The 27,197-nt window shown below is 39.2% G+C and overlaps 1 protein-coding gene across 1 annotated transcript in view; it reads left to right on the forward strand.

Moving 5' to 3' along the window:
• The window catches only part of GLP2R (glucagon like peptide 2 receptor), a 49,083-nt gene extending 25,823 nt beyond the window's left edge, over window positions 1-23,260 (forward strand). The window contains exons 2-13 of the mRNA XM_060764550.2: window positions 948-1,038; window positions 4,192-4,296; window positions 7,295-7,419; window positions 8,756-8,862; window positions 9,953-10,127; window positions 11,300-11,456; window positions 11,846-11,906; window positions 13,792-13,861; window positions 15,421-15,509; window positions 16,215-16,353; window positions 17,638-17,679; window positions 21,436-23,260. Coding sequence (XP_060620533.2) covers window positions 948-1,038; window positions 4,192-4,296; window positions 7,295-7,419; window positions 8,756-8,862; window positions 9,953-10,127; window positions 11,300-11,456; window positions 11,846-11,906; window positions 13,792-13,861; window positions 15,421-15,509; window positions 16,215-16,353; window positions 17,638-17,679; window positions 21,436-21,738 — 1,464 coding nt within the window. The 3' untranslated portion in view covers window positions 21,739-23,260. The remainder of the gene's footprint in view (window positions 1-947; window positions 1,039-4,191; window positions 4,297-7,294; window positions 7,420-8,755; window positions 8,863-9,952; window positions 10,128-11,299; window positions 11,457-11,845; window positions 11,907-13,791; window positions 13,862-15,420; window positions 15,510-16,214; window positions 16,354-17,637; window positions 17,680-21,435) is intronic.
• Window positions 23,261-27,197: the final 3,937 nt, after the last annotated feature.

A 27,197-nucleotide genomic window follows, 5' to 3' on the forward strand; every position in this document is an offset into this window, starting at 1 on the left:
TAGCATAGTTTTGTACAGTGTTTTTAAAATAATAGTGTTCATGAAGAAAAGTTTGTGTACATTGCATGAGCCATCAGAAAGCAGAAGTACCGCAATTTCAACTACCTATGTGAGCAGTTTGGGATTTGGGAATACTTTGGATTTTGGAATTCTAGATAAAAGGTGATGTATCTGAACTGACAGTGTATCATCTCATGCAATAATAACACTTTAACACTTTATTAAAATAAAGTTGGGAAATATTGCAATCAGATGACTTCTCGCTTAAACTGATTCTCTACTTTAGCTGTTTCAGTCTGTCATATTGTAACGTTTTGCTCCAAGCCTGATGTTTAAAGTCAGCTATTTCATCCATATGCTGCAGGCCGAATACGATATGCAGAGCTGACCTGTCAAAAATTCCAGATCAGGCAATTAACCTGTTCTCTTTACCTCATTGTGAATATTTTGCTAGAATAAATCTTTCAGCAATAGTATGTACAGAGGCGGCCCTAGGTAATTTTCAATGGTAAGCAAACAGTATTTTGCCCCCCCCCTCCCCCAACCAATCACTGATATATATTTTCTGTTCGTCGTGGGAGTTCTTTGTGCCATATTTGGTTCAACTCCATCATTGGAGGAGTTCAGAATGCTCTTTGATTGTAGGTGAATTATACATCCCAGTAACTACAACTCGCATATGTCAAGGTCTATTTTCCCCCAAGAGTGCCTCAAGAGCACCCCTGGGCAAAATCAACTATACTGCAAATGCTTACTTTGCATAATGGGTTGAGCCATCCCTGAGTATGTACTTACTTGGTGGAAAAACCACAGTGAGATTGCAAGGTACTCAAAACACAAATTATTGAGAATTTTGATATGATTTTGCTTTCTTAATATATAGTACTTCTTTGGAATATAATATGCATGCTAAAATTGTTAATATGCAATAATTTCTTCATCTGCAGGTCAAAGGAAATTTTGAAAAAACAATAACTAGCTTCCTTTCTTATAAAGAAGCTTGTATGAAAATGTTGCAGGAAACTACAGTCAATACTGGTAAGAAAGTAAACTGGATGCTAATTCACTGTTGTCTAGTTTCAAATAAGCATGTTATTGGCCCAGTTTTCTATAACCTGTTGTGTTCTTTCTCTATTGGACTGAAGACTTCCATAACTCAGCTTTTCCAAGTGGAAACAACAGCTTTGCATCTCAGTCAAAGTAGAATAAAAATAAAATACAGAAACACACATTTAAACTTTTGTCTATTCTGTATTGTAGAACATTTATTGTGCTGGTTAGAAACTCAATATACAATTAAAAAAGAAACAAATTCAACCAAAATGTAAAACACTAGAAATATACTCATTAGCACCCAAACAATCAAAACCCTTGGACAGCAACACCATTTAATTGCCCAAGGTTTGCCAGTGGACAACAGTTCAGGAACCAGATTAGCTTCCCTAGGCAGAGGATGCCCATTGAGAAGACCCACTCTCTCATGTTCCCATCAAGTATCGTGTTGAAACAAAAGGATTTGCCTCCTTGATGAACTCAGAAACCAGGCAAGCTCATATAGGAGGATATAGTCCAAAACAGATTCCTACAATTCCTGGTGACTAGCAACAGGAATCTGTTTAGAAACAGAAACAATTGAAAGAATACGATGACTGCCAAACTATGAATGCTATAGTTCCTCAGACTGCAAAGCTGAACTTGTTTACCTCTTACTTACTTGTAATGCATGTCACCCTTTTTGTCCATAAATCCTATTTTATGTATTTGTTGACTGAGATGTTTAGATTCTGCCTTTCTAGTACATTTGTGTCACTCAGGGCAGCTTATTGTGGGTAAACAGTTAATTGAAACAATTTAAAAGAGAAAGACAGATAGAGAAGGGGTGGGCTTCATTAAAAAATAAAGTCCATTTATGGATCTTCACTGAGTTAACTCTGCATTGGAGAATCGACAGGGTTAAATGTTTGTGCTTTTACATTCTCCAGAGCTCTTCATCACAATATTAAAGCCATAGCTGCTCCTAACAAAGGTATCCCATTTTTTGATTGGACATGGTCTTTTTTTTTCATTTTGCATTTCCTAGCCATTTTTGAGCTACTCTTCCTCCACATTGCTGTCCTACAGCCCTATATTCCCCTTGCCTCTCCTTCTCTGCCTATACCTTACTTTTGTTGCCTTCAAAACTTACTACATAGTTAGTATACCCACAATTAGCAACATTGGTTATGATCCCATTACGCAATTTGAAAGCACTACAATGCCACCACCCCTTCCCACTCATTCAGCATGTCTCTTAAGTCTCTAATATTTAAGGGAGAGAGTAGGAGCTTCCATGGAATGGAGGGATTCTCCCATTACATATACAGTGTCTAAATCTGGATCTCCTTCATACTACACAATTATAGCGCTATGATTCCACTTAAAGTGGATTGGTAATGCCATACGGAATCTTTGGATTTGCACTTCACAGAGTGTCCTTTAGGATCATCAGCTAGGGAGCTCCTCAGTTTTGTACTTTTTCCTCTGATGAAACTACAAACCCCAGGAGAAGTCCACAGTTTATTCAGCCATTGCAGTTGAAGTAGAATCATAGTAGAATCATAGTGGTATAATTACATAGTGTGAAAGGGCCCTGGAGCTACCACCCAAGGGTGGTGTGGCATAGGGTAGGTCAAGAATGTGACCTGAAAGGTCTCAGATGAAGAAATAATCTCAAGCAAGGGTGTGTGGTTTTAGCCAAGCCACTCTTCTTTTTCCTTTGATCTCCAATATGAGTGGGGTAAAACTGCTTTACATAGTGATACATGGTGGCTTACTGTGAATGTTATTGGGCTTCTTAAACTACATGAGAACTCCTGGATTGATTTTCTCTCACTCATCTTCATTCATTTCCTACTGACTCACATCACGACCACATGATCTTAGCATGGTGATCTGCAAGTATACTTATATCTTATTCAATCAACACCAACAAAAACAAAAACAAAGGTATTTTATGTAAAGGCAACATTCTGTCATTATCTTAATGGTGACTCATTTCTGAACCTTTTAACTAACCCTTCGACTTCTTAAGATCATCTTGAATTTGCTTTCTATGGTTCACCACAATTCATTTCCTGTTAGTTTGTGGCAGGACAACACGTAATGGAATCAAAATAATAAATAGAAATGTTGTACTATTTTTAGTTGTGCATTTTTTAGTCTTGTTTTTTTGTTGGTTCTGTTAGATTTCCAGTGGTTTGTTTATTTAGATGTTCATAAGAACTTTGGTACAGCAACAGGCTGTAAACATAACTTCCAGATTTGGTTTCTTACATTATAAGAAGACAGCCATGGGCCCATAGTGCTATATTCCTCCTATTTATTTATTTACCATATTTGTATATTGCCTTTCTCAGTCCAAAGACAACTCAAGGTGGTTTATAGTCGGCAACAATTCGATGTGCCATGGTGGCATTGTGTGGAATCCTGGGATTTGTAGTTTAGTGAAGCATTAGAGATCTATGGCTGAGAATTCTAAAGACCACTCAGACAGTCAGTCTGGGTCCCTCTACGGAGGTTGAGAAGATCGGGATATAAAAGTTTTAAATAAATTTAAATAAATAAAATGAAAATCCCAGGATACCATGGGATGTTGCCAGGGAAATTGAAGTGGATCTACTACCATATCTCTGTAATGTGAATATGATATAATTACAAGGGATGATCACAACTATCTGGTCCAGATGCATACTTTCTTTTCAACTTCACATCCCACATTCATGCATAAAAAAATTCTTAGCCATATCTATCTGAAATTTCAATCAAAGTCAGTTCTTGCAATATGGCACAGGGATAGTTGTTGAAAGATCCATAGTACTACAGTAGGACGTTAAGTTAGTCTCTTATGGCCAATGCTTAAAATGGGAGCAGAGGAAATATGGGTGATTTCTTTTGGATTCAGGCCAAATTCTCCTTTGAAAAAGCAGTGGATGGCATCTCATCACACTTCAAGCATGCTTTATTACCAGATGTTTGCTTTTATACAGGTATTAATTTAATATAAACAATCCCAAGTTTTATATCTCAGCTATAATTAGTATAACTTGGTCTAGACATTCTGCATTCCCTGGGTGATCGATTGCATAAACCTTCAGTTAATGTTTAAAAAACATATTCTCTCTCTCCCTCTCTCTCTTTCTACTTTTCTCCCAGGAGTATATTGCAATGGGACCTTTGATCAGGTTGCTTGCTGGCCTCATTCGGCTCCAGGAAAGGTCTCCATTCCTTGTCCATCTTATTTACCAGGGCTAAACAATGGTAATGCAAAGTCTGGAAACAGATGCTAAATCCAAAACTGTAATGTACTGTAATATTTTATTTTCTTCCAACTCAATAGTTCAATGTTAGATATATAAGGAAAATGGGCCAAAGAATCAAAAGGGAAATATGGAAAAGCTGCAAAGTGAAAATGGCATTGTCTGGATGTTCCACAGAGTTCATGAACAGGACGTTTCAATATCACATTAAAAGTGCTGTTTGGTGCATAATAAAAGTACAGTCTGAAAGTGCTTCTTATATTCAAATATCAAAGGTAGACAATTGTTGAGAATTTGACATTCTCCAGTTGAACTGGCAAAGCTATGGCAATTCAAAACCTGGTCTAACAGATGGTTTTACCTGTGTAACACTGTATCCCTGAAGTAATTTCATATAAATGGCTGCTAGCACGAACAAATCCTGTTGTGAAGGCTATAAGCGAAATTAAACTTGCTTTCCATAATAATGGGGAATAGTGTGCTTTTTATCTTAAGAAGTATACAAGGCTATTTTGTGCATTCGTCTATATTCAGTCCACATCCACATTCCTTTCCATCATCAGAAAGAGGTGTGATTTTGGGATGGGTAGTGGTATATTGAACAACTGGAAGCTCAGCACGAAACACAATATCTTTTGCTGTGGTGCTGTATTTTTCCAAAACAGTGTGAATGAAACACTTCTTTGCAGGGAAAAACATCAATATATTGGCTAACACCAGAAAAGTTTTAAAAATGATGGCCCAGTTCCTGCATGAAGAGCTATAGCCTATATCTTTATAATCTTCCAGCTATACCCCTGACAAGACACAACTCTTCCAGTGAATGATGTCCTGTTTTTCCACAGGAGTTCCCATTGAGCAGCATTCTTCTTAGGGAAGAGAGGGAGGTCTACAAATAAAGTTTTTCATCATCATCATCATCATCATCATCATCGTCGTCGTCGTCGTCGTCTACTGCCTATTGCATAATAGGCCCTATAGTCAGTGCTAGGTTTAAGACAAATGACGTCCTGTACTAGTTAAGAAATGAGGCCCCTTCCTTGTGCCCAGTAGGTCTACACTGCCTGTTTCATGGCACACTCCCATAGACTATCAACTCTATAATTATGTCTGGAATTGCTCTGAAACAGAACTTTAAATTTTGCACCACAGAAGCAAAATCCATCTTTTTTTTTAGAGGAAGATGGGCCCCCTGGCCAACAGGGCCTTGTGCTTAAGCATACCAAAGTGCAATGGCAAATTTGGCTGTGGCTATAGCACTTAGAGGAGCATTGCTTAGTGAAACTCATCACTCCACAGCATTGGCTGTCTGCAGTAGTCCCAAAACCACAGCTACATTTCTTCTCCACATTCTAAAAGGGTGAATTGTGCTTCACCTTTACTTAATTTCATCTAATATGATATACAGTGTTCCCTCGTTACCTCACAATTTGCTTTATGCGGACTCACTGTTTTGCGGTTTTAAAAAAATAATGTATTTTTAAATAAATATGAATTTATTGGTGCTGGCAGAGGGAGGGCGCTGAGGCATTGCTGTCAGGGAAAGAGGAGGAGGAATGGAGGCTCCCACCAAGAGCAAGGGAAGCTCCCATCTGCACCTCCTTCCTACTCTGGCAAGCTCTCCTTCCCTCTGCCTCCTGGCCTGCCTGCCTACCTGCCTGCGCCATGGTGCCCAACAAGGAGAACCAGCTGGTCCCCAAAGAGATAAGCAGGCAGTCCCAAGGCCCAAAGGTGCTGGAGGCAGAGGGATCAGGGACAGGGTCAGGAGGGCAAGGGCCACCTTTGGCAGAGAAGGCCTTGGCTGGGCAGGCATACTCTTTCCTTTCCTCCCTGCCTGAGGGGTGGGCCTGACCATTCTTCAGTGGCCTTGTGTCAAAGCTCTGGTGATTTTGTAAGGAGGGGGGAAGAGGAGGAAGAGGAGGGGAGGGGGAGTCAGGAGTTCCTATTTCACGGATTTTCACTTATCGTGGTGGATCCTGGAATGGAACCCCTGCAATAAGTGAGGGGACACTGTAAATGCTTAACAGGATGCAAGTCATTTTTATAAGCACTGTATTTCCCTATAGCATTTTTTTTTTAAAAAAAGAGGGCTTTTTGTTACAGAAACTGGTCCATTTCCTTTCTATTATATCATATATCAGAACACTAGTGTGCAGAGATGTGGAATAGAGGGCAGTGACTGAACTTTGTTACAGTTTCCTCTGATATATTTCTCATTGGTATGGAGTGAAAAGGAGGAGCACCATCTGTCCTGTAGATTGTACACACATTGGGAGGATAACTTGTGGGGTTAAGAACTCATGCCACAAAGGAACTGATGACATCACAAGAATTGGAGATTGCAGATGGCCAGATCCACTTAATCTGAATTCCCCATTTAATCTTCAGCTCTGAATTATTTAACTACACCAACACTTCTGAGATTTTTTTATTTATGCAGATTCCTGCCCTTTAGTTTTAAGTCTTTGTGGAACACTATTCAAGCAAGACATTTTAAACATGGAAAACAAAGATTAGGAGGACACAAAATCATATCCATTCATCTGCATGCAAACGCCACTGGTGGTTTTTCCGTATTCAACCAGATCTCAAAGACCAATGCAGTTTCCCCAAGGACCAACTGGAGTGTCTTCATGGACCACAAACTGGGAACCAATTAATTATGCTATGTCTATTAATGTTTCTAAATCCCAAGTCAATTAATTTCAATCATGGCAAAGGAATTAAATGAAATACAATCATATCCCTTAGGAATTAAGCTGTGAAAGGGAGCTTTTAAAATCAGGGAGTTTGACATTGTTAATCCATTGATAAATATTAAGCTTTCTACAGTTACTTCCCAAATAAACAGATATCACAGAATACTACCAACCAAGCCAAGTCTCTCTTTTTTTTTCCTGGGGATTTCGGGCAAAGGATAAAAGGGTGACAGCGTTAGACCGTGTCTGAAAAATGAAATGTGTGACTTGACCTTTTAGCCTGTGTCTGTTTACTTTTAGGAAGTGCAGGAAATATATACAGAGTCTGCACAGACCAAGGGATTTGGCAAACGGTTGAAAACTCCAGCCAGGTTTGGATGAACCGTTCAGAATGCTTTGGGGACCAGCAGCTCTCCTTCAGAAATGTGAGCAGGGCTGCCTTTTTATGGTTTAATCCACTAATCCTCTTAATCCTCCCTTGAAATCCTCTCTCAATCAAATAGTTTCTACCAAGTACCTTACCTACTAGGGAGACTGTAATTCAGACATGATGTTGTTTGTATGGTATTGCATGAAAATTGCTAATTTTAGTATTGAATGGGGGTTAGAAGAGAAGAGAGTGTTTTGTTTTAAGAGAGACTTAAATCAGATCAAACAAGTGAATAATATGGTTCAAATCCTCACATGTGCTTCATATGACTGCATGTGAGAATCTTATTCTAGCCACACAAAATGATTCTGAGCTTGAGGAACACCCCCAACAACAGTGCAAAATTTTATTTAAAGATATCCCACCTTATGGCCACTGGTTGCATGATGTAAGTAACAGTTTTCAAAACATGGAGAAGACACACAGCCTTATAAAGAGTATATAGCAGCGGTTCCCGTCATGTGGGATATTCATTGGTGGGCCGCAAGACCTAAAATAAGGCCCACAGCTGTAGATTATAAAAATATGGTTTTCTGTGAGCAAGCAGATGATGGTTACTAGATGGCATATGTGGTCTATCCAATGCAATTTTCTGAATCAGCACCCCAAATAACTAAACTAAATCTAAAGTTGACCAAAAACTAATTTGTAACCCCTTTGATATTAATGTTGGAGAATGACCCTGGTCAAGTGGTCCCTGGTCAAAGTGGTCCCTAGTCAAAAGGTTGGGAACCACTGGTATATAGGCTACTTCCCAAATGTCCTAGAAAAGATGAGTACAGATGAGAACACCTGGGGTGCTTCTTGTATTATTTATATTGTAGAAGTCTAGATTTCTCCCTCCCTCCCTCCTTTTCTCTCCCACTCTCTCTTACATACCATTAATGCTACATAAGCAGATTGCATTTCTACCCATGTACAAAAAGGTGGCACGAAGGGTATCATCTTTCACTGACAGCCCTGTGTACTTCAATGGTTGCTATTTTGGGCATTCCTGCCCATTTTGGAGGGTGGTTGAGAAGAAACTGATACTGGAGAAAGGCTGGCTATCAATCCCAATAATTCTTTTTTTAATACTGGAAGGCCAGGTATCTCTGTAAACTTACAAACAAATAAGGGCATCAGGGATGGAATATCCACTTCCAGCATCATGGGACTCACCTCTCTGAACATATTTGCCATTAGATATCACTATGTCTCACAAGCATATGGGTTACCAATACAGCTAGATGTAACTGGAGTTATATGCCAGACAGATTTGCTACAGTCACATCTCTTCCCCAGATTTTTTCAGGAATTTAATTCCATTTTTGTTTCTTTGTTGTTCCTAGGGAGATGAATATACTTTGTCTGTCACTTTGAAGAACCTTTATACTGTGGGATATTCCTTTTCTTTTGCTTCCCTTGTCTTAGCATTGCTCATAATGCTACTGCTGAGGTTAGTGTACCTTGCCAGAACATGAGGGCCTGGAATTATTTGGTGACATATTTTCCTATTCTCAGGAGCTAGAATTTGCATCTGGGTTTGCAAAGGAACCTGAAGTTCAATCATGATTAGCACCATCATGTCAAATTAATGGAAGCTTCTCTTTTCTCAAGCCAGATGTGCTCAAGCGATACTGCTGAAATGTGCTTAAGTAAGGTTGCTTATACAACATTTTAAAATCTGCACTACTCTTATATATTGAAGCACCTAGTAAGGTTTAGCTAATGACTCGATGACCAGATAGGGTTTTTAAAAAAAAAAGGGGGGGGGATGCCTCAATCATTTGTGAATATTTGTTATGTTTCTAACCTGGCACAGACAAGAGAAAAAGAGAGTGACAGCATTTATTTTAAAACAGGCATCAGAAGCCACTGGAGGCTTTCTTGTTAGCGTGTGATGTATCTTAGGTCCTTTCACATTAGAAAATTATAGCACTTTAACTGCCATGGCAACATTCTAGGGAAACCTTGGATTTTCAATTTAGGGAAGGACTTTCTAAATCTTCCCATTTGCTATTTACATTCTCAATGTACTAAGCTACAGATCCCAAGATTTCATATGATATTGCTGTGGCAGTTAGCACTATAAGTATTAATACAGTGTGAAAGTACCTTAAGCCTGTGGTTTATTGATCCAGACAGAGCTATCCAAGGTGCTGAATATTTGCATCCTTGAATAACAAGTGGATTTATTGCAGCACTGACATGTACCCCCCTGCTGCCTTTGACTATCCTGGTTTCTGTTGTAATCACAATAAGATATCCCAGTTGATCACCTTAGAACACTACATCAAGCCACCACAGCACAGAAAGATGCTTTGTGTCATCTGAACTGTCACAAGACAGAGGTCCTGCTGAGCAAATTTTCTCAGTATCCCTTGTAGCTGAGGGGTTGTCACTGCCAGGGAAGCATGCAACTGTTTGGCACTGTTAATAACAAGATTTTATTCTGAGAAGCATGATTACCAAGAATGTGTCATGCCTCTCAGAATAAAATCAGCTTCTCTGAATCTGTAACAGAATGTGCTTCTTTCCTCCTACAGAAAACTTCACTGCACGAGGAACTACATCCATATGAACTTATTTGCTTCGTTCATCCTGCGCACCATAGGGGTTCTTATAAAAGACAGTGTGACACACCATACTTATTTTTTCATTATTTTAGACACTGAAAAGCCAAATGATTTAAATGGATGGACGTCCCCCTTGGGTTCAGAGGTACTAATGCATAGTAATAATAATAAGTGGATTTTGGGGGGGGGGGGGGGGTTGGTTATTATTTTTTTTTTTTTGGTCGTGTCAGGAGCATCCTGTTGTGAGAGAATTGGCCGTCTGCAAGGACGTTGCCCAGGGGACGCCCGGATGTTTTGATGTTTTATTATCCTTGTGGGAGGCTTCTCTCATGTCCCTGCATGGGGAGCTGGAGCTGATAGAGGGAGCTCATCCGCCTCTCCCCGGATTCAAACCTGCGACCTGTCGGTCTTCAGTCCTGCCAGCACAGGGGTTTAACCCACTGCACCACCGGGGGCTCCTAATAAGTGGATGAAACAGCATAACATAGCAGGTGTATTTTCGATATAGAACCACATGGCCATCCAGTCCAACCTCCTGCCAAGAAGCAGGAAAACCACATTCAGAGCACCCCCAACAGATGGCCATCCAGCCTCTGTTTAAAAGCTTCCAAAGAAGGAGCCTCCACCACACTCTGGGGCAGAGAGTTCCACTGCTGAACAGCTCTCACAGTTAGGAAGTTCTTTCTCATGTTCAGGTAGAATCTCCTTTCCTGTAATTCGAAGCCATTGTTCCACGCCCTAGTCTCCAGGGCAGCAGAAAACAAGCTTGCTCATATATTCTGGCTGAAAACATAAGTTTTGCAGGACAATTTGTTCATTGAGCTCAATCAGAGGCATTCAATTTTAAGTATAAGCATCATTTCCTCCTATCATAAAGTCAGTGCATTAGTTTTAAATGATAAAAATAATGGGTTGACTAAACATTTTTATTAGTACTCTGAGTAGAACATCCAACTCTGGTGCCTGATTCAGAAATTCACTTCTATGCTCAATTTGATCTGGATCACTCTGAATGGTTTGGTTAAAACTAGATATTGAATATGAATAAGTCCAGATCAAATTAAGCCAATGTTGTTTAATTATTAGAAAGTTGGCATGGCATAGATCCATGTCCCTACTGAACCATAAAACACATGTATGTACTTGAATCAAAAACAATTTGCAAACAATAAGTGAAAACAAATCCCCTGTCTTCAGGACCATAACACAGCATTGCCTTAATGTGATCAAAACAGAGGTCTAAAAGATTAATCTCTGTTGGAAGCACCAACAAGAATGTCACTGATGCTCCCTCTTCTCGTTGTTTTGTTTCTGCAGATGTTAACTCTATGCAGGATGGCCCCACTTTTCATGCATTATGTTGTTGGGGCAAATTATTTCTGGCTCTTGGTGGAAGGAATTTACCTTCATAGGTTATTGACCACTGTGGTCTCTGAGAAACACCAGCTGGTGAAATACATCTTTATTGGATGGGGTAAATATGAATGTCCTCCCCACCCCACCCCCACCCCGCGCAAGGATATTTGATTTGTGGTTTTCTTGGACCTATTGACCACAAGATTTGGGGTCCAAATGAAATTGTTTTAATCTTTTGATCTTATATACTTCTTTTCACTTAGTGATAATATTTAATATGTTTTAGTATATTTAAATTATCTTATTGTTTTGAATTCTTTTGACTTGTTTACACTGGTTTTATTTGCATGCAGGACAGAAATATGCCAATAAATAAAACATCCTCCAATTTCTCTATGTTGTCTTTTCCAGTGTTAACTATTCTTGTAGCAATCCACAATTTTAGACACACCAGGATCTTTGCATGAGAGGGCTTGTCATAGCATAATTTCCACTTCTTCCTTTCAGGTATTCCAGTGATTTTTGTCACTACCTGGGGAATAATAAAATACCAACTGGAGCATGAAGGGTAAGTCCCTCTAATTCAGTTTGTTGCTTCCTTTTCTCAGAACTTGGAACATAGCTTGGAAAAGGTATATATCCAACATGGCCAGTGGCAGAGAGACTCTGGGAGTTGTAGTCTTAAAAAGTACAGTCCAACCTTCAGATCCATAGGAAATATATGTCCCAGGCGTCACATAGATACATGAAATAGTGAACAATAGCAAACCCCATTTTAAGTGGGACAAATGGACATACTGAGAAGAGGATGTAGCTTGTACACAAGACCCTAAGTGAATATGTGAAACTGTGAATAAGTGAAACCATGTAATTGATTCCATGTACATGGTGTTTGTCTTTTCCTAAACTTTCCCTTTTTGACCTGTTTCTTGCCAGGCCAGCATCAAGTTGGGATTGCTCTCTTTTTGTAGAGCCCTTAGGTTGGAGATAAGCAATGGTTTACTCTCTGACAGCCTTGTGTAAACTTGCTGTGGAACTGATAATCTAGTCTGGAGCCACAAATACTTAAGTTTTTTAAATCTTGCATTTCCGATAAAATAGTACATGGTGAGATTAGTTTGTGTGATTGTTGAGGAAGTATCCAAGCTTAGAAAAGTTACATTCTCCATGCTGATTTGGAAATGTTTGGCTATTGACCAACTGGCCACCTTACAATGGGAGAATGGCATATAATTGCCAAGTTCAAGATACAACTCATTTGTTCCCAATGTTACATCTCATATATATATTGCTGAAAGTACATTTCTTTGTACTTAGTGCAGTGTTTCTCAACCTGTGGGTCCCCAGATGTTTTGGTCTACAACTCCCAGAAATCCCAGCCAGTTTACCAGCTATTAGGATTTCTGGGAGACCAAAACATCTGGGGACCACAGGTTGAGAACCACTGACTTAGTGGGTCTTTCTTCAAATGCATGTGTTTGCGGACAGAGCAAATAGAAGAGTTCTAGAGATCAAGAATTTTTAATGCCTCCCTTTCTACAATTTTAAACATTTGAAGAGTGAATTATCATTTCATTGGTGGAAAGTCAGAGTTCTTATCCTGGAGTAATAAACTTTAAAAAATGAGAATTCTTTTTTCCCACTGGGATTTTTGACATGAAAAAACAAAAGATAAGACTCCAGTGATTGGTTATTAGCCAAAATGTTGGGGGGTTTTTCCCCCCAAGAGCAAAAGTGTATAACCAAGAGAGATAGATCTTGTTTTCTCATTCAGGGGAACATCAGCTCATAGCATGCAGAGCACGAAGTGCCGTGTGATGTGACTCTGCATCTTTGCCTGATTTTTTTCATTCTGTGATGAAGGGTCATGTGTACCTGTGACTCAACTGACTCCAGCAGGTGATACCCTGTCTGTGGCACCAGCAAGGAGGAATTGTAGGATGTGGACTAAAGCTGTCCCTTTGCCTTTTGAAAGGCTTTGAATATGGTTTATTTTTATTTTTAGAATGTGTCTTCAAGTCAATAGTAACCTTCTCATAGGATTTCCTTGGTAATACTGATTCAGATGAAATTTGCCATGGCTTTCCTCTGAGACTGAGAGAACATGGCTTGCCCAGTGGTTTCCAGGGTTGAGTGAGGAATCGAACTCTATTCTCTAAGGTCCTAATCTAATGTTCAAACCACTACAACACTCAAGCTCACAGGATTTCTTTTATTATATTATGGTTATTTCTATGCTACCTTTTTTTAAAGGATAGCTATCAACAGTCAACATTAAGCCACATTAACTCAATTAGATCAATGTAAAGTTTATCTGGCTTGAATTTGTAAACTTAGTTGTTTGTAAAAGGAACCAAATGTACAAGTAATATTTAAAAGCTCTTTTTTTTAAAAGTAGTTTTCCATTTGTATTTGCATGAGCTAACAGAACATTTGATTTTTTTTTTCTCTAGATGCTGGGCAATGAATCAGAACATGGCATTCTGGTGGATCATTCGGGGGCCCATATTATTTTCCATTCTTGTAAGGATAAGTGTATTATTCAATTATTGTATTATATGTTTTGACAGGTTTTTCATTGTTAAGACAGGGAACTGCTTTTGGGTTCACAATAGAATGGCACTGATCCCACTTCCACTCCCCCCCCCCCCCTCCATTATTTGCTTCTCTTTCTGTTTAATTTAAGTGAATAGAGACATATGATCAACTTTAAAGATTTTTTAAAAACTCCTTGAATTCATACGATAGAAGTAAAGAGGAAGCAATAGGTAAAAAAAATAGTGAGCAAATCTTACAATTATGAAACAAAATTAGTTTCGTATCTATATTTAGATACTTAGCTAAACCACTAAGCTGCAGAACTTGCTGACTGGAAGGTTGGTAGTTCGAATCTCCGGGACAGGGTGAGCTCCCATTGTTAGCCCTAGCTTCTGCCAGCCTAACAGTTTGAAAACATGCTAATGTGAGTAGATCAATACATACCGCTTCAATGGGAAGGTAGCAACACTTCATGCAGTCATGCTGGCCACATGACCTTGGAGGCATCTACAAACAACACCGGCTCTTTGGCTTAGAAATGGATATGGATATGAGAACCACCCCCCAGAGTTGGAGTCGACTAGACTTAATGTCAAGAGGAAGCCTTTACCTTTATCTATTGTTCTTAAGAGAGAATTATACATGTTGATCCCCTTTCAAATCACTGAAATAGCATTTCAAGTAAATATGTACATAAGTGTTATGCCTGTGCTTTTCCCTTGTGAATTCACTTTGCATGTGCCAAGGGACGGTTGCTAACCTTCAACATAGGTTTACCCTCCCTTTCAGTGGCAGATTGGATCTAAAATATATTAGTTGCCAGGAGACAAAGGATGCCCACCCGTAACTATTTTTATAAGAAATAGCAAAGATCCAAACTTATATAACCTATGTGTTGGCCTCACATAATATTAATCAGAATTATTTTTTTCAGGGTTACTCATTATATTTTAAAATATAATCTCATTTTTAGTGTCATACAGTAATAATATTGGAACTTCTATTATATTTTCAAGCTACTTAAAGGTCCATTAACATATTTAACATGTTGTCTAATGTTTAAGGGGGCCCACTTGCCATCAGGCATGCTGACACCCTGGCCACTTTCTTGCCTTCCTTTTCCCTTCCTCCCCTACCCATATCAAGCAATCCTTAACAAATCCTTAACAAAAATTGATGTTCTTTTTACAAAATTTACTGACTTTTAAAAGGGACAGCACACAATGAGAGCAGTGGCAATAAAAATCTGCACTGTATAATTGATGCAGATTTTATTTTTGACTATAGTAGTAGACCCACTGAATCTATTTGCTTTACCTACATGATAACTCACCATTCAGCAATTAATGAAATGGATCTACACCAGTTGGAGCTAATCAAGTTGATACCACCCACTGACTTCATATATTTACAGCCAAATACTTAGCAAGTGTTGCATTTGCATCTTTTCGGGGAGATAAGGCAGAATATAAACAAATAAATTATTATTATTATTATTATTATCATCATCTTATATTACTAACTGAAATGTGTATTTTTTGAAGGTGAATTTCATTATCTTCCTAAATCTTCTAAAGCTGTTACGTTCCAAACTTAAAGCCCAGCAAATGAATTGTCGTGATTACAAATTCAGGTAAGATATAAGTTTGCTACTAGCTTCTTATGATCTCTTAAATAAACCACCCAGTGTAGTTAAACTTGCGAGGAGGGACAAGTACTTTTAAAAGAACTTTTACAAATTAAGCATGCAGACAAGAAATTGTCTGATCTTGCTTGGTAGTGATGACAAGTGTCCATTAAAATGAATAGTAGTCTTGTGAGGTAGGAAATCACTACAATTTAGAACCAAAACAATACATGAGGACTGAGGCCACTTACACACAGTTGTATAAAATCCCACATTATCTGATTTGAACTGAGTTATATGGCAGTGTGGACTCAGATAACCTAGTTCAAAGCAGATATTGTGGATTGTCTGCCTTGATATTCTGGGTTATATGGCTGTGTGGAAGAGCCCTGGTAGTTCTAATGCGAGCTTCAAATAAAGAAATTCAAAGATGTATCCCAATACTATCAGGATTTGTTCTGTATCCATTCCCCCATATCCATAGATTCTGCATCCAACATCTTGAAATTATTTTTAAAATATCCAAAAAGCAAACTTTGATTTTGCCATTAGACATACAGGATATTGTTTTACTATCCTATTTTATATCATGGGACATATAATAGCACCAATGACGGGTCCTAGAAGCAAACCAGCAGATACTGAATGCCCATTGTATTTCTTACTGAGTTTTGCCTCAGAGATATAATTCATTTTTATTTTTATTTTCAGATTGGCAAGATCAACATTTGTGTTAATATCGTTACTTGGAATTCATGAGATTGTGTTTAGCTTCATCACAGATGAACAAATTGAAGGCTTTTCCAGACACATAAGAAATTTTGTTCAACTGACAATTGGTTCCTTCCATGTAAGTTATTAACTCTAATGAGGGTGAAATGTCTCTCTCAATAGGAAAAAACACATATTAGTTGGGGAAATCACTATCAAACCAAAATAGTAGCTAAAGTATGATAGGTGGGGGAAATCCTTCTTAAATAGTAAAGAAGGAGTTGGGAAGGAAAGCATAAAAATATGGAAAGAAAGAGGACATAGGATTAAATATTCTCTCTTTTAATATAATAGATGGCACCCAATGCCACACAAATTCACATCTCTGGCACAGCATCGGGTAGATGGCCTTGCAGAGCATCACATTCTGGACTCAGAACTAACTGCCATATTTTCATTCTGAAACAATTTGCTATATAGGTCTCAAGAATTGCCGTGGAAGGGTTTTTTGGATATGGAAAAAGTACAAGTTGGTAATTGAATGCTGGGAAATGCAGACAATGCACTCTGTAGAATTAGCTGAGTGAATACCATCTCAGGAAAGAACTTTAAGAAGTATTCAAATTATGAACCATCATTGTTCCCAAGACATTTGTTTATCTTCTGTACTCATTTATTAATATAATAGGAGTTACACATGCTATACTGCTGCTAAAATACAATTTCAAATGTGATTGGGAATTTGTTAGTCTCAACAATGAGATCCTTGAAGTGATGCCATCAATGCAATTTTTAAATCTGCCTGGAAACAAATTCTTTTATGTCTTAGATATCTCCATGATCTTGCCAACCATGTGCAAGCAAGTCAGATTTCCATCCGCTCAGTACAGATGGCCCTTCTTTGATGTTTTAAACCTGTAAAGGGCAGAAATAGACTGAGGAGGTGGTGAGCTTCTGATCTTTAAAGTGGCAGACCGTTTGAGGTTTTACATTCTTGGAAAGGTTACGTTCGCAGCATGAAAGCAAAGTGTATTCCCAAGATCAGACTACCATATTTCCTGTACACTCTAATGTAAAAAGCACAGATTAGATCAAAATAATATATTTCATTGGACTGATTTTAGTGGTTTCAAATTGCAAAGCAGCTGCTTCCTTGAGCAAAATTGTTCTGAGCAAAATGGAACACATAATAGGCAACGGATGCAAGTTTGATGTCTCGGTCATGTGATTTCTCAGAGATGAAGGTGATTCTAGAGCAAAAGGAAGTTAGTTGTGCTAATGTGCCACTTAGCAGCACAATGGTTTGGGTTTCAGGTGTTTTTAGGAACAATAATCAGTGATTGTATGAATTCTTCATTCAATTGAACTTTGGTAATTTCCTCTCAAATCTAATTTCCCATTTCTCTTGCTCTTTCTTTTGCAGGGATTTCTCGTTGCACTTTTATACTGCTTTTGTAATGAAGAGGTAGGCTATCTATATAAATAAAAATGTAATGTTTGTTTGTGGGATTAACAGAACTCAAAAACCACTTGATGAACTGACACCAAATTTGGACACAAGACATCTAACAACCCAATGTATGTCATTCACTCAGAAAAAAAATTGATTTTGTCATTTGGGAGTTGTAATTGCTGGGATTTATAGTTCACCTACAATCAAAGAGCATTCTGAACGCCACCAACGATGGAATTGAACCAAACTTGGCACACAGAACTCCCATGACCAACAGAAAATACTGGAAGGGTTTGGTGGGCAGTGTCCTTTGGTTTTGGAGTTGTAGTTCACCTACATCCAGAGATCACTGTGGACTCAAACAATTATGGATCTGGACCAAACTCTACAAGAATACTCAATATGCCCAAATGTGAACACAGGTGGAGTTTGGGGGAAATAGAATCTTGACATTTGAGAGTTGTAGTTGCTGGGATTTATAGTTCACCTGCAATCCCAGAGCATTCTGAACCCCATCAACAATAGAATTGGGCCAAACCTCCCACACAGAATCCCCATGTGGGTCACAGCAACGCGTGGCAGGGGATGGCTAGTACAGTCATAACTTTATTTCTCACAGTTTGTTTTCCCTTTTTGGATTCTCAAAATTACATACTTACTTAGGCAATCCCTTGTTGTCTGAAGATGAGGGTCCTCCAAGTGTAGTGTCTTGGTGATGGGTCTGTAGGTGGCTGTAGAGCCCTATTCTTGATCCACATGTTCTCCTGTTCTCCCACAGCGAAGACATCAGTTTCCAGGTAGAAGGTGGTTCCAGTCAGGGTTGACTTGACATGCCTTCCTCTTGGTGCATTTCTCTCTCTCCATTCATGCCTCTTTGAATTCTGCAGCACTGCTGGCCACAGCTGACCTCCAGCTAGAGCACTCAAGGGCCAGGGCTTCCCAGTTCTCGGTATCTATGCCACAGTTTTTAAGGTTGGCCTTAAGCCCATCTTTAAATTTCTTTTCCTGTCCAGCAACATTATGTTTCCTGTTCTTGAGTTGGGTGTATAGTAACTGCTTTGGGAGATGGTGATCAGGCATTCGGACAATGTGGCCATCCAGTGGAGTTGATGATGTAGGAGCACATAATAGGCATCTTCCAGCATGCTGACATTTGTCCACCTGTCTTCCCAAGAAATTTGCAGGATTTTTCAGAGGCAACACTGATGGAATCATTCCAGGAGTTATTATTAATTATGAATGAAGGCAAAAGAAGGAAACAGGTTTGGATAGGACATTGCTCCATCTGACACTTGTACCAAAAAATGGAGGGTGAAGGCTAACAGCTAATGAAAATGACTCCATGTCAACTCCTGTTCGGGAATGATCTAGGAAGTGCCCCTTATTTTTATCCTGTCAAGGAAAATGGCTCCTGGGATCTGAACAAGTGATGCTTCTGCCATTTAATGCTGCCTTCTAGCCAGCACACAAAACTTATAGGTGGAAAAGATCATAGCTACCATGTGGCACCAGAACTGGTCAGCTCTGAGATGCTAAGGCAACAATGAAAGGTGGACAGGGGAAGGTGGAATTTTATGCTGCATTGTCAGATGAACTTCCATTCATCCTGCAGACATCAACCAATCCCACTCTTAAGCTTTCCCTAGTCAGCAGTGAATCCACCCAGTGCAATCACTTCTAACAACAAGAGGATAACTCAATTAGCCAGACTTTAAGGTCTTCACCTGCAATTATTACAGTATGAAGTAACCATCCGTTGACCCATTTTCACCCACAAATTCCTACTTTTGCTGTAAATTTAGCGACTTTAATGGAAGAACATACTGCTGCTGTGGGAAGCTGTACAGCAGCTGCGCAGGCCTTGAGATTTAAAAACTGCACCCTAGCCAGGTCCTTTTTTTCTGTTCTTGAGAAGAAGCCTCTTCTCTGCCTCCATTGCCCTTAAAAAAGGGTGTCTCACAAATCAGAGTGAAACAGCAGTCTCCTATAGATATGTCCTTGATAGAATTATTCATTCAGATGATGCTTGATCTTCCTGACTGAGTGGAGCCCTTGGTGATTATTGAGTATTTGTTATGGGCAAGCTAGTATCTGATTAGAAATCCCAGAGATTATAAAAGTTTTTTTTAAGATTTTAACTACAAGAATTTCCCAACCCCAATGGCTATGCTGACTGGGGGACTCTGGGAGTTGTGATTCAAAATGTAACTTTTTCAAGCTTTGAATCAACTACTATTTTTTCATAATGCTCCTTCTGGTAATTAGAGAGATGGTGCAGCAAAGCTTGCTGGGGTTGTACCTCTAGCCCAGGCATGTGCAAACTTTCTGACTTGGGGGCCACATGGTGGGCCAGAGAGGCATGGGTGGGCTGGGAGGGAGGGGGTTCTCCCCAATCCCCTACTTGCCCTTTCCTCCCCTTCCCCTTCTCTTTCGTGGGCAGAAAGTGAAGGAAAGGCAGGAAACATTTGCATCCCAAAAGGGCTGGCCTTGGTCAGTATGAGATGGTGGAAGGGAGAGAAAAAGTGTATCGATTAGACCTTGCATTGCCTACTCTGATATAGAATCCTAGAAACCTAGAGCTGGAAGCGGAAGTGACCGCCAGGGGCCAGCCAGTCCAACCTCCTGCCATGCAGAATGGCACAATCAAAGCACTCCCAATAGACAGCCTCTGCAGAAAAGCTCTTGAGAAGGAGACTCCACCACACTCTGAGGGTGGTTCCATACATTGACTTTAATTCGGATGCAACCAGGAGAAAGAGAGGGAGAGAGGGAAGGTAGGGAAGAGGAAGGAGAAAGGGAAGGAGAGAGAAAAGAGAGACAAGAAGGAGGAAGAAAAGGAAGGAAGGAAGGAAGGAAGGAAGGAAGGAAGGAAGGAAGGAGAGAGACAGCGGAAGAGAGGGAAGAGGGAAGGAAGGAAGGATGAAAGGGTGGAAGGGAGGATGGAAGGAAAATGAGAGGGAGGGAAGGAAGGCATGGAGGGAAGGACGGAAGAAGAGAGAAGGAAGGAAGGATAGGATGGGGGGGGGGGGTTTGGGAAAAGTGCCCAAGGGGCAGCATCTGGCTCCCAGGCCTGGGTTTGCCCATACCTGCTCTAGCCTCTGATGCCTCTTATTGAAGGTGTCCTGGCATGAAGCAACAAGAGCTGGTGCCTCCCATGTTGCTGGAACGACAAATCCATTCTCTCTTTTATAAGTGAGCTATTATGGTGATAGGATTTAGTGCCATGAGCAGTACCCTAAAGTTTCAGTTAAATCCTGAAATGCAGTTCCATTAAGATGGAAGCCACTAGCTACTACTGGTCTGACAAATCGTGCAACAGAATGCAGTAGAAAAGAGTGAGGCTGGGGAGGATATTTCATGACCATTTCATTTGCTGTGAGACATACCCTATCCTTTCCATTGATTTTTCATGCCCACTTGCCAAATAGTGTTTACAAGGAGTGAATGTTACATATGCAGATATTTGAAAAAAATTGGTTTCTATTGCTGAATCAACTGGGCTGATCTTCCTCCTGGTATGCTCTTGTGCAAATTTGGAGTAGAATTCAAATGGAAATGACAAATTCAGACACACATCCAGATACAAATCACCCTAATGGCAAGCAATGTACATAGATGGCATCACTGTTTGCATTCAGATGGATAGACCAGGTATATAAAAGTATCTTCCTGGATTATCAGTGAAGCATTACAATGCACAAATGGAAATTTTATGACTCGTAGTCCATACCATATCTGTTACACTGGTTGTTTTTAATCTTTTCCCAGGTAAAAACCGAACTTCACAAACAGTGCTCCCGCCTCTTGCTGGCTTACCCTTTTCTTGGGAAAAATATCAAGCAGCTGAAAAGATATCCAAAGAAATCCCATGTGAACAAAAATGGCTTCCCTATGGTGGTGCCTTCTGCTCAATGCATCCAACTGACAAATCAGAGAACAGGCAGCAGCTGCAACATGGTGCTCAACCCCCCATTGAGACACAATCCCAGAGCAAGCATCTCAGACAGCAGTGAAGGAGAAGTCACAACTGGGGAGACTATAGAAGAAGCTTGCGAAGAAAGTGAGAATTAGATTTGTAACAAATGTAAAAGAAACTGAAGGACCTTATTGAGAACCACCAAAGAATCTCATATCATGCCTTGCATGAAAGCTACTGGAATTACAAATCCAGGGTAAGGAAAAGACAAAAGCAGCTTCCTTGCATTTTGCTTCTAATCTGTTATTTATTGCCTCAATGAAAACATGACTTGGGTAGTGCATGACATAGTTTCCCTTTGGTCTCGAGTATGGAAATATAAGCAGTGGAGTGATCACTCCAGAAGAGACTCCTGTTTTTTCTCGAATTTCCTCTGGACCTCCCAGTATTGAACTCAACTAGAGACTAAAGACCTGTGCAGTTGAATAAGGGATCAGTTCCCATGGGACCGCTTTCTTGGCTTCCCATAAAGGACAACCGTTGCTTTGGTGATGCTATTGAAGACGTTGCTGAATTCCCTCCACTCCACTTTAGCAGTAAAGCAATTAACTGGATTGGTAGTTGCTGGGCTGTACGCGGATCAATTAGAAGCTCGCATGTATATATTTATAAGCATATTTGCCAACTTTTGTTTTAATATAACCATAATAATAGCAACAACAACATATTGCTTGCTCTTAGTACATGGTTCTTAAGATGTCTTCTGTATCAACCAAGGCAGAACATTATTTTATAGTCTTTTCCCTCCCCAAAGGCCTGTACATGAAGTCATTATTACTTTCATTTTAAAGATTGAAAAATATTTGGGTTTACTCAGAAGAGAAATATGTGAAGATCTATGAATTTCTAGTTGGAAAGGAAAGATTGAGCGAATGATTCTCAGGTGGCTTTACTTGCCAAGTATCTAGTCAAGGTATGCTGTAAAATTTAAGGTCCTAAATCCAATGTTTCATCCCCACTAAAATAGAGCAGTTGAACCAATGGGATTTGCATACATGTTTATTAGCAGTTGGTTCCCTGGATCTCCTCTTGGTGAAACTACTAAATAGATTTAGGTCTTATGAGTATATGAACAAACAAGTGAACCAGAAAAGTCCAAGCTAAACATGGAGCCATGTGAGCTTGATTCTAAACAGCTCCTTCTCCTCCTCTTGTCTCCCCAATGTCAAACAATACTGCTTTGGACTGCAACTTTCAAAATCCCTGATCAGTCCAGCATGCTCGCTGGAAATTCTGGGGGTTGTAGTCCAAAAGTAACATATCCAAGGTCCTTTTCCCTAAAGCAATGACCTTCAGTAGAGAACCAGCATACCTTTTCATTTTAACTATGCCATTCTTCAGAATCTTTCTGGGTTCCTTTTCTTCACATATGAAATAAAAATATAGGTACTCCTGACACACCAAAACATATTCCTGCTTACCTGCTATCCCTAGAGCCAGGAGAAACTGCTAGATCTATTCCAGGTTTTGCCCAAGCACCCATAGTTGTTTTTATTTCAAGAGATAGCAATATTACCACGTGGCCCTGCCTGGATTTTCACAGGCTTAAAGTGTGAACATGCCACAGTGTTATCATTCTTTACAATTTCACTTCATACTGTGAGAACCATCTGCTTAAAAGACGTGTCCTCCCTGATGTGAAAAAAGGCTCACTCTTTAGTGAATTAACTAAAAAGGCATGAGACAGTTCATTTAATTGTAATTTATCTAAGAAGAAGGCAATTATATTATAAGTCGTTGTTACCCTTGGTAACAGTCATAGTATAGTGGTTTGAGCATTAGTCTGACTCTGGAAACCAGGCTTTGAACTAATTTGTTGATACAGGCTTCCTCCAAATTAGTTTCTGTGCAGAAGCATTAGTAGGGTTGGTGTCACCCAGTGCAGTAATTCTCAGATTGCTTCACCACAACCATCCATCTGCAGGTTGAAAAGTTGCAGGCAAAATACATGCCTGTTACAATCAGACACATTTTAAAGGTAACACTATTAAATATCAACTTGTAGATATTTTGGTGCCACCTGCAAACATTTCCCCTTGATAAAAAAAGTAAATGCGTTGTTCAATTCGCAAACTGTTTATCAAGTGGTAAATGGGTTTAGAATTGCATCAGACTGCTGTTAATGTAGGCGCCTCTTCTAGCCACGAAGGCATGGCTGGATTCCCAGCCTTCTTGGAAAGGGGTTTCCACTACCAGAGTCCCATTGGAGACCTCTGATCTTCATTCTTTATATGAAGAGTAGCTGACTGTTTGCTAATTTATTTTGAAACCAAAGCGGAAAGGGGCTTGAATCAACTGTCAGGCATTATAAATGGAGGCCTTTTTTGTAGAGTCTTGGCAACAGTGGAAACAGAGCAGTGCCCTGCCTTCACAGAAAGTAATAAAAGGGCATTAAAATGTTTAGCTCAATTCAATTTCAGGTTGTATCACCGGATTATCTTCCTGTAGAATATTGAAACATAATCCATCAGAGAAAACTGAAAGAATCAAACTACAAGCTACTGACCTTAAAAGTCTGATTGGAAGCATTTCTTTATATGAATTTTGAGATCAATAATGTAAGGTGAGTGGAAAGTTTTAAAGGCGAATTGGGTGTTAGACATTTGAACCTGATCTTGGGAGAAAGGTGGGATATAAATGCAGTACATCTGAGGAAATATAGTCTACAAAATGTATGCTACCAACTTCAGTTAGTCTCTGACACATTACAAGATCCCTCTGCATATGAACTTCAATACTGAACATACTGTAAGTACATATTTAGCTACATTAGGAAAAATAGATATTGGATGAAGGATTTGAAAAGAGAGCTTGCATTTTTTCTTAATTTGAATAAAATGCAAATGATGTGAGCACCCATTTTTAACCAGGGCAAAGGCATTAGAGTAAAGCCAGAATTCTGTTGGTGACACATGCAGGCATAGAGTGCCTTATGTATGGGGAGTGTTTTTATTGGACATGCCACACAGACATATCCAACTGCTGGAGACAGAAAAGGAACTCTGCAGATCATTGTGCATTAGTGGACACAGTCCAAAATGGGCTTCAACTCTTTCCATAAGGTGGTCTGAGGTCCTGCCCTGGAACAAGAAAATATCCCATGCAGAATATGTATCAATGTGCATCACCTGGTGTAATACAGTTGAACATGAGTTGTCATCCATGCAAATCTAGAACTGATTCACATATATTGTGTAGTAGTCAGTATAATAATGGTCCAATTAGGATGGATTATGTGTTCTCGAAGCCTCACAACCTCTGAGGATGCCTGCCATAGATGTGGGTGAAACATCAAGAGAGAATGCTTCTGGAACATGGCCATACAGCCCAGAAAACTCACAGCAACCCTAATATGGAATATATCTCAGTTAGCAGTTGTTTGCACAATGCTGGAGTAATCTAATATCTCTGCTTTCATGTTCCATCAATGCTTCAGAGTAAACAAATAGCAGCCAGGAGATAAGAGAATGTTTATTGTTGAGCTGAACATTGGGTCACCTGTTTGGTCTTGTGTGGAGAGAATGCTGGATGAGATGGGCCTTTGGCCTGATCCACAGCAGATCTTCATTTATTTTTAGTGAAAAACCAACTGAAGAAGAATGTAAAATAGAGGACAGGAAAACAGCCCAACAAAAAAAATATCTTGGTGCCTTGGTTTTTAGACCTGTTCCTGGGGTTATTTGGGCTGCAGATTCAGAAAATTGCATTGGGTAGACCTCATCAGCTCTAGTTTCTTAAATATGGTTGAATTTATAATGGAATGTTTGTATCACAAATCGCTGCTTTTGATATGAAATAAGTGGATTTTTCAAGCAGAATACTTTTATTTTAATGTTAAATGTGTTTTCTTCATGCTTAAATGATATTAATTTAAACTACATTAAGATATCTTGATTTTTTATTGGTGAGCAAAGTGAAGACTGGCATGTGGTATATGTTCTGTATCTCACAATTGGAGCCGATAGGTGAAAACAGGTGTCATTTTTGAAATCAGCAGGTCAAATATACTCAGTAATAGGTCTAACAGGCACCAAAATGTGTGTTGGTCAGTGTAATTTTCACAGTGGATGGAAGCAAACAATATGAGTCATAATTTGTTAATTATTCAAAGAAAATATGTGCAGGAAGGAGATGGACATCAGAATAGCAAATGGGATTCAAAGTAAATAAATAACAACAAAGAGATAATAGGGTTTTGGTAGGTAACTCAATGAAAGCAACAATTCAGTCACTATGTAAACTGCAAAATTTCACTCTAAAGTGCCTTAGAAAAATAGAAACGTATGCAATGTGGTCATATTTGGGGAGCTATGGACAATAATAGTGACCACATTGTTGGACATCACAGTTTGTGAAGAAAAATTGTTCTCTTAGCCAAGAGAAACAAGGAAATGCTAATTGCTTAGAAATGTGATAATTGGGGTAGGTGACAGAAGTTTACAAAATTTGGCACAGTATGGGAAAAACAAGAAGGGGGAGAGGAAGGACTTTCTTTCCCACATCAATAATGACAGGCAGTGATGTCAATGAAATTCATTAACTGGAGAATCAAGACAGGCAAAAGACAGTACTTCTGCGAAAAATGCATAGCTATAAAAAACACTGTTCCATATTGGTTCCATTGAACTTCTGGTTTCAACAGCAGAGTGCCATGGAAAATTATTGGTAGCCTAAATAAATTTTTGTATCCATTACTTGAGGTTTTTTCTCAGCTGCAGAGGAAAGAAACTACATAAGAAGTATCTGTAAGCTCCTTCAGCAATGACAGATGTTTGTTCCCTCAAAAGCAAACTTCTAGCTTTCCAGACCACAGAAAAGATTTGAAACGCTGGAGAACTCTGCCAATATCTTTTTGACTGCGTTCCAGGAGTGTAGGAGTACTATGTTTTAATGGCCCATTTCATTAGCATTCCTCATGACCCCTTTACATCTAATTCAATTTGTCTAATGGTGTCCAATTTTCCATGACTTCTAGTTCATCATTTTTATCTTTGCAGAAAACAAATAATTCTCCTAGATTTCACAAACTTTCCATCCCAAGGTATAACCATGAGGGGAGGATTGAGGGCATTCTCCTGTGGAATAAAAATTCATACACCCTGGCCTGTTGCAGAAAATTTCCTTCAGTCTACACCTTTCTAATATTGTAGGAATGTAAACTTAATTTGACCATTTAGAAACAGAGCACTATATCCAGACTAAAGAGGTGAAAAAATAACCAAGGCAATGCAAAGTTAGTGTGAACAATTTTTAATGTTTCACTTATTTTAAGCTGGCAATACTAGAAATTTGCCAGCTTAAAATAAGAGGTACAATTTCTTATTTGAAAGGACAAATGCTCTTTTTCTTCTCTCTCTTTATACCACCCCACTCCACCAACAACAAAAAGAAAGCATTCTAAGCAAATATATAATTTTACCTCATCTAGTGATATACAAACAGCACTAGCACACTGAATTTTTCTAGCTTTCCTTGAAATTGCTCTTTAGAAAATTTGCTTCAGATGAAATCTTTGGTAATATCTATGGTTTTTCCCCAGCCACACTTAAAGGGG

Source organism: Anolis sagrei, chromosome 2 (genome assembly GCF_037176765.1).
Source record: "Anolis sagrei isolate rAnoSag1 chromosome 2, rAnoSag1.mat, whole genome shotgun sequence".
Lineage (NCBI taxonomy): Eukaryota > Metazoa > Chordata > Lepidosauria > Squamata > Dactyloidae > Anolis > Anolis sagrei.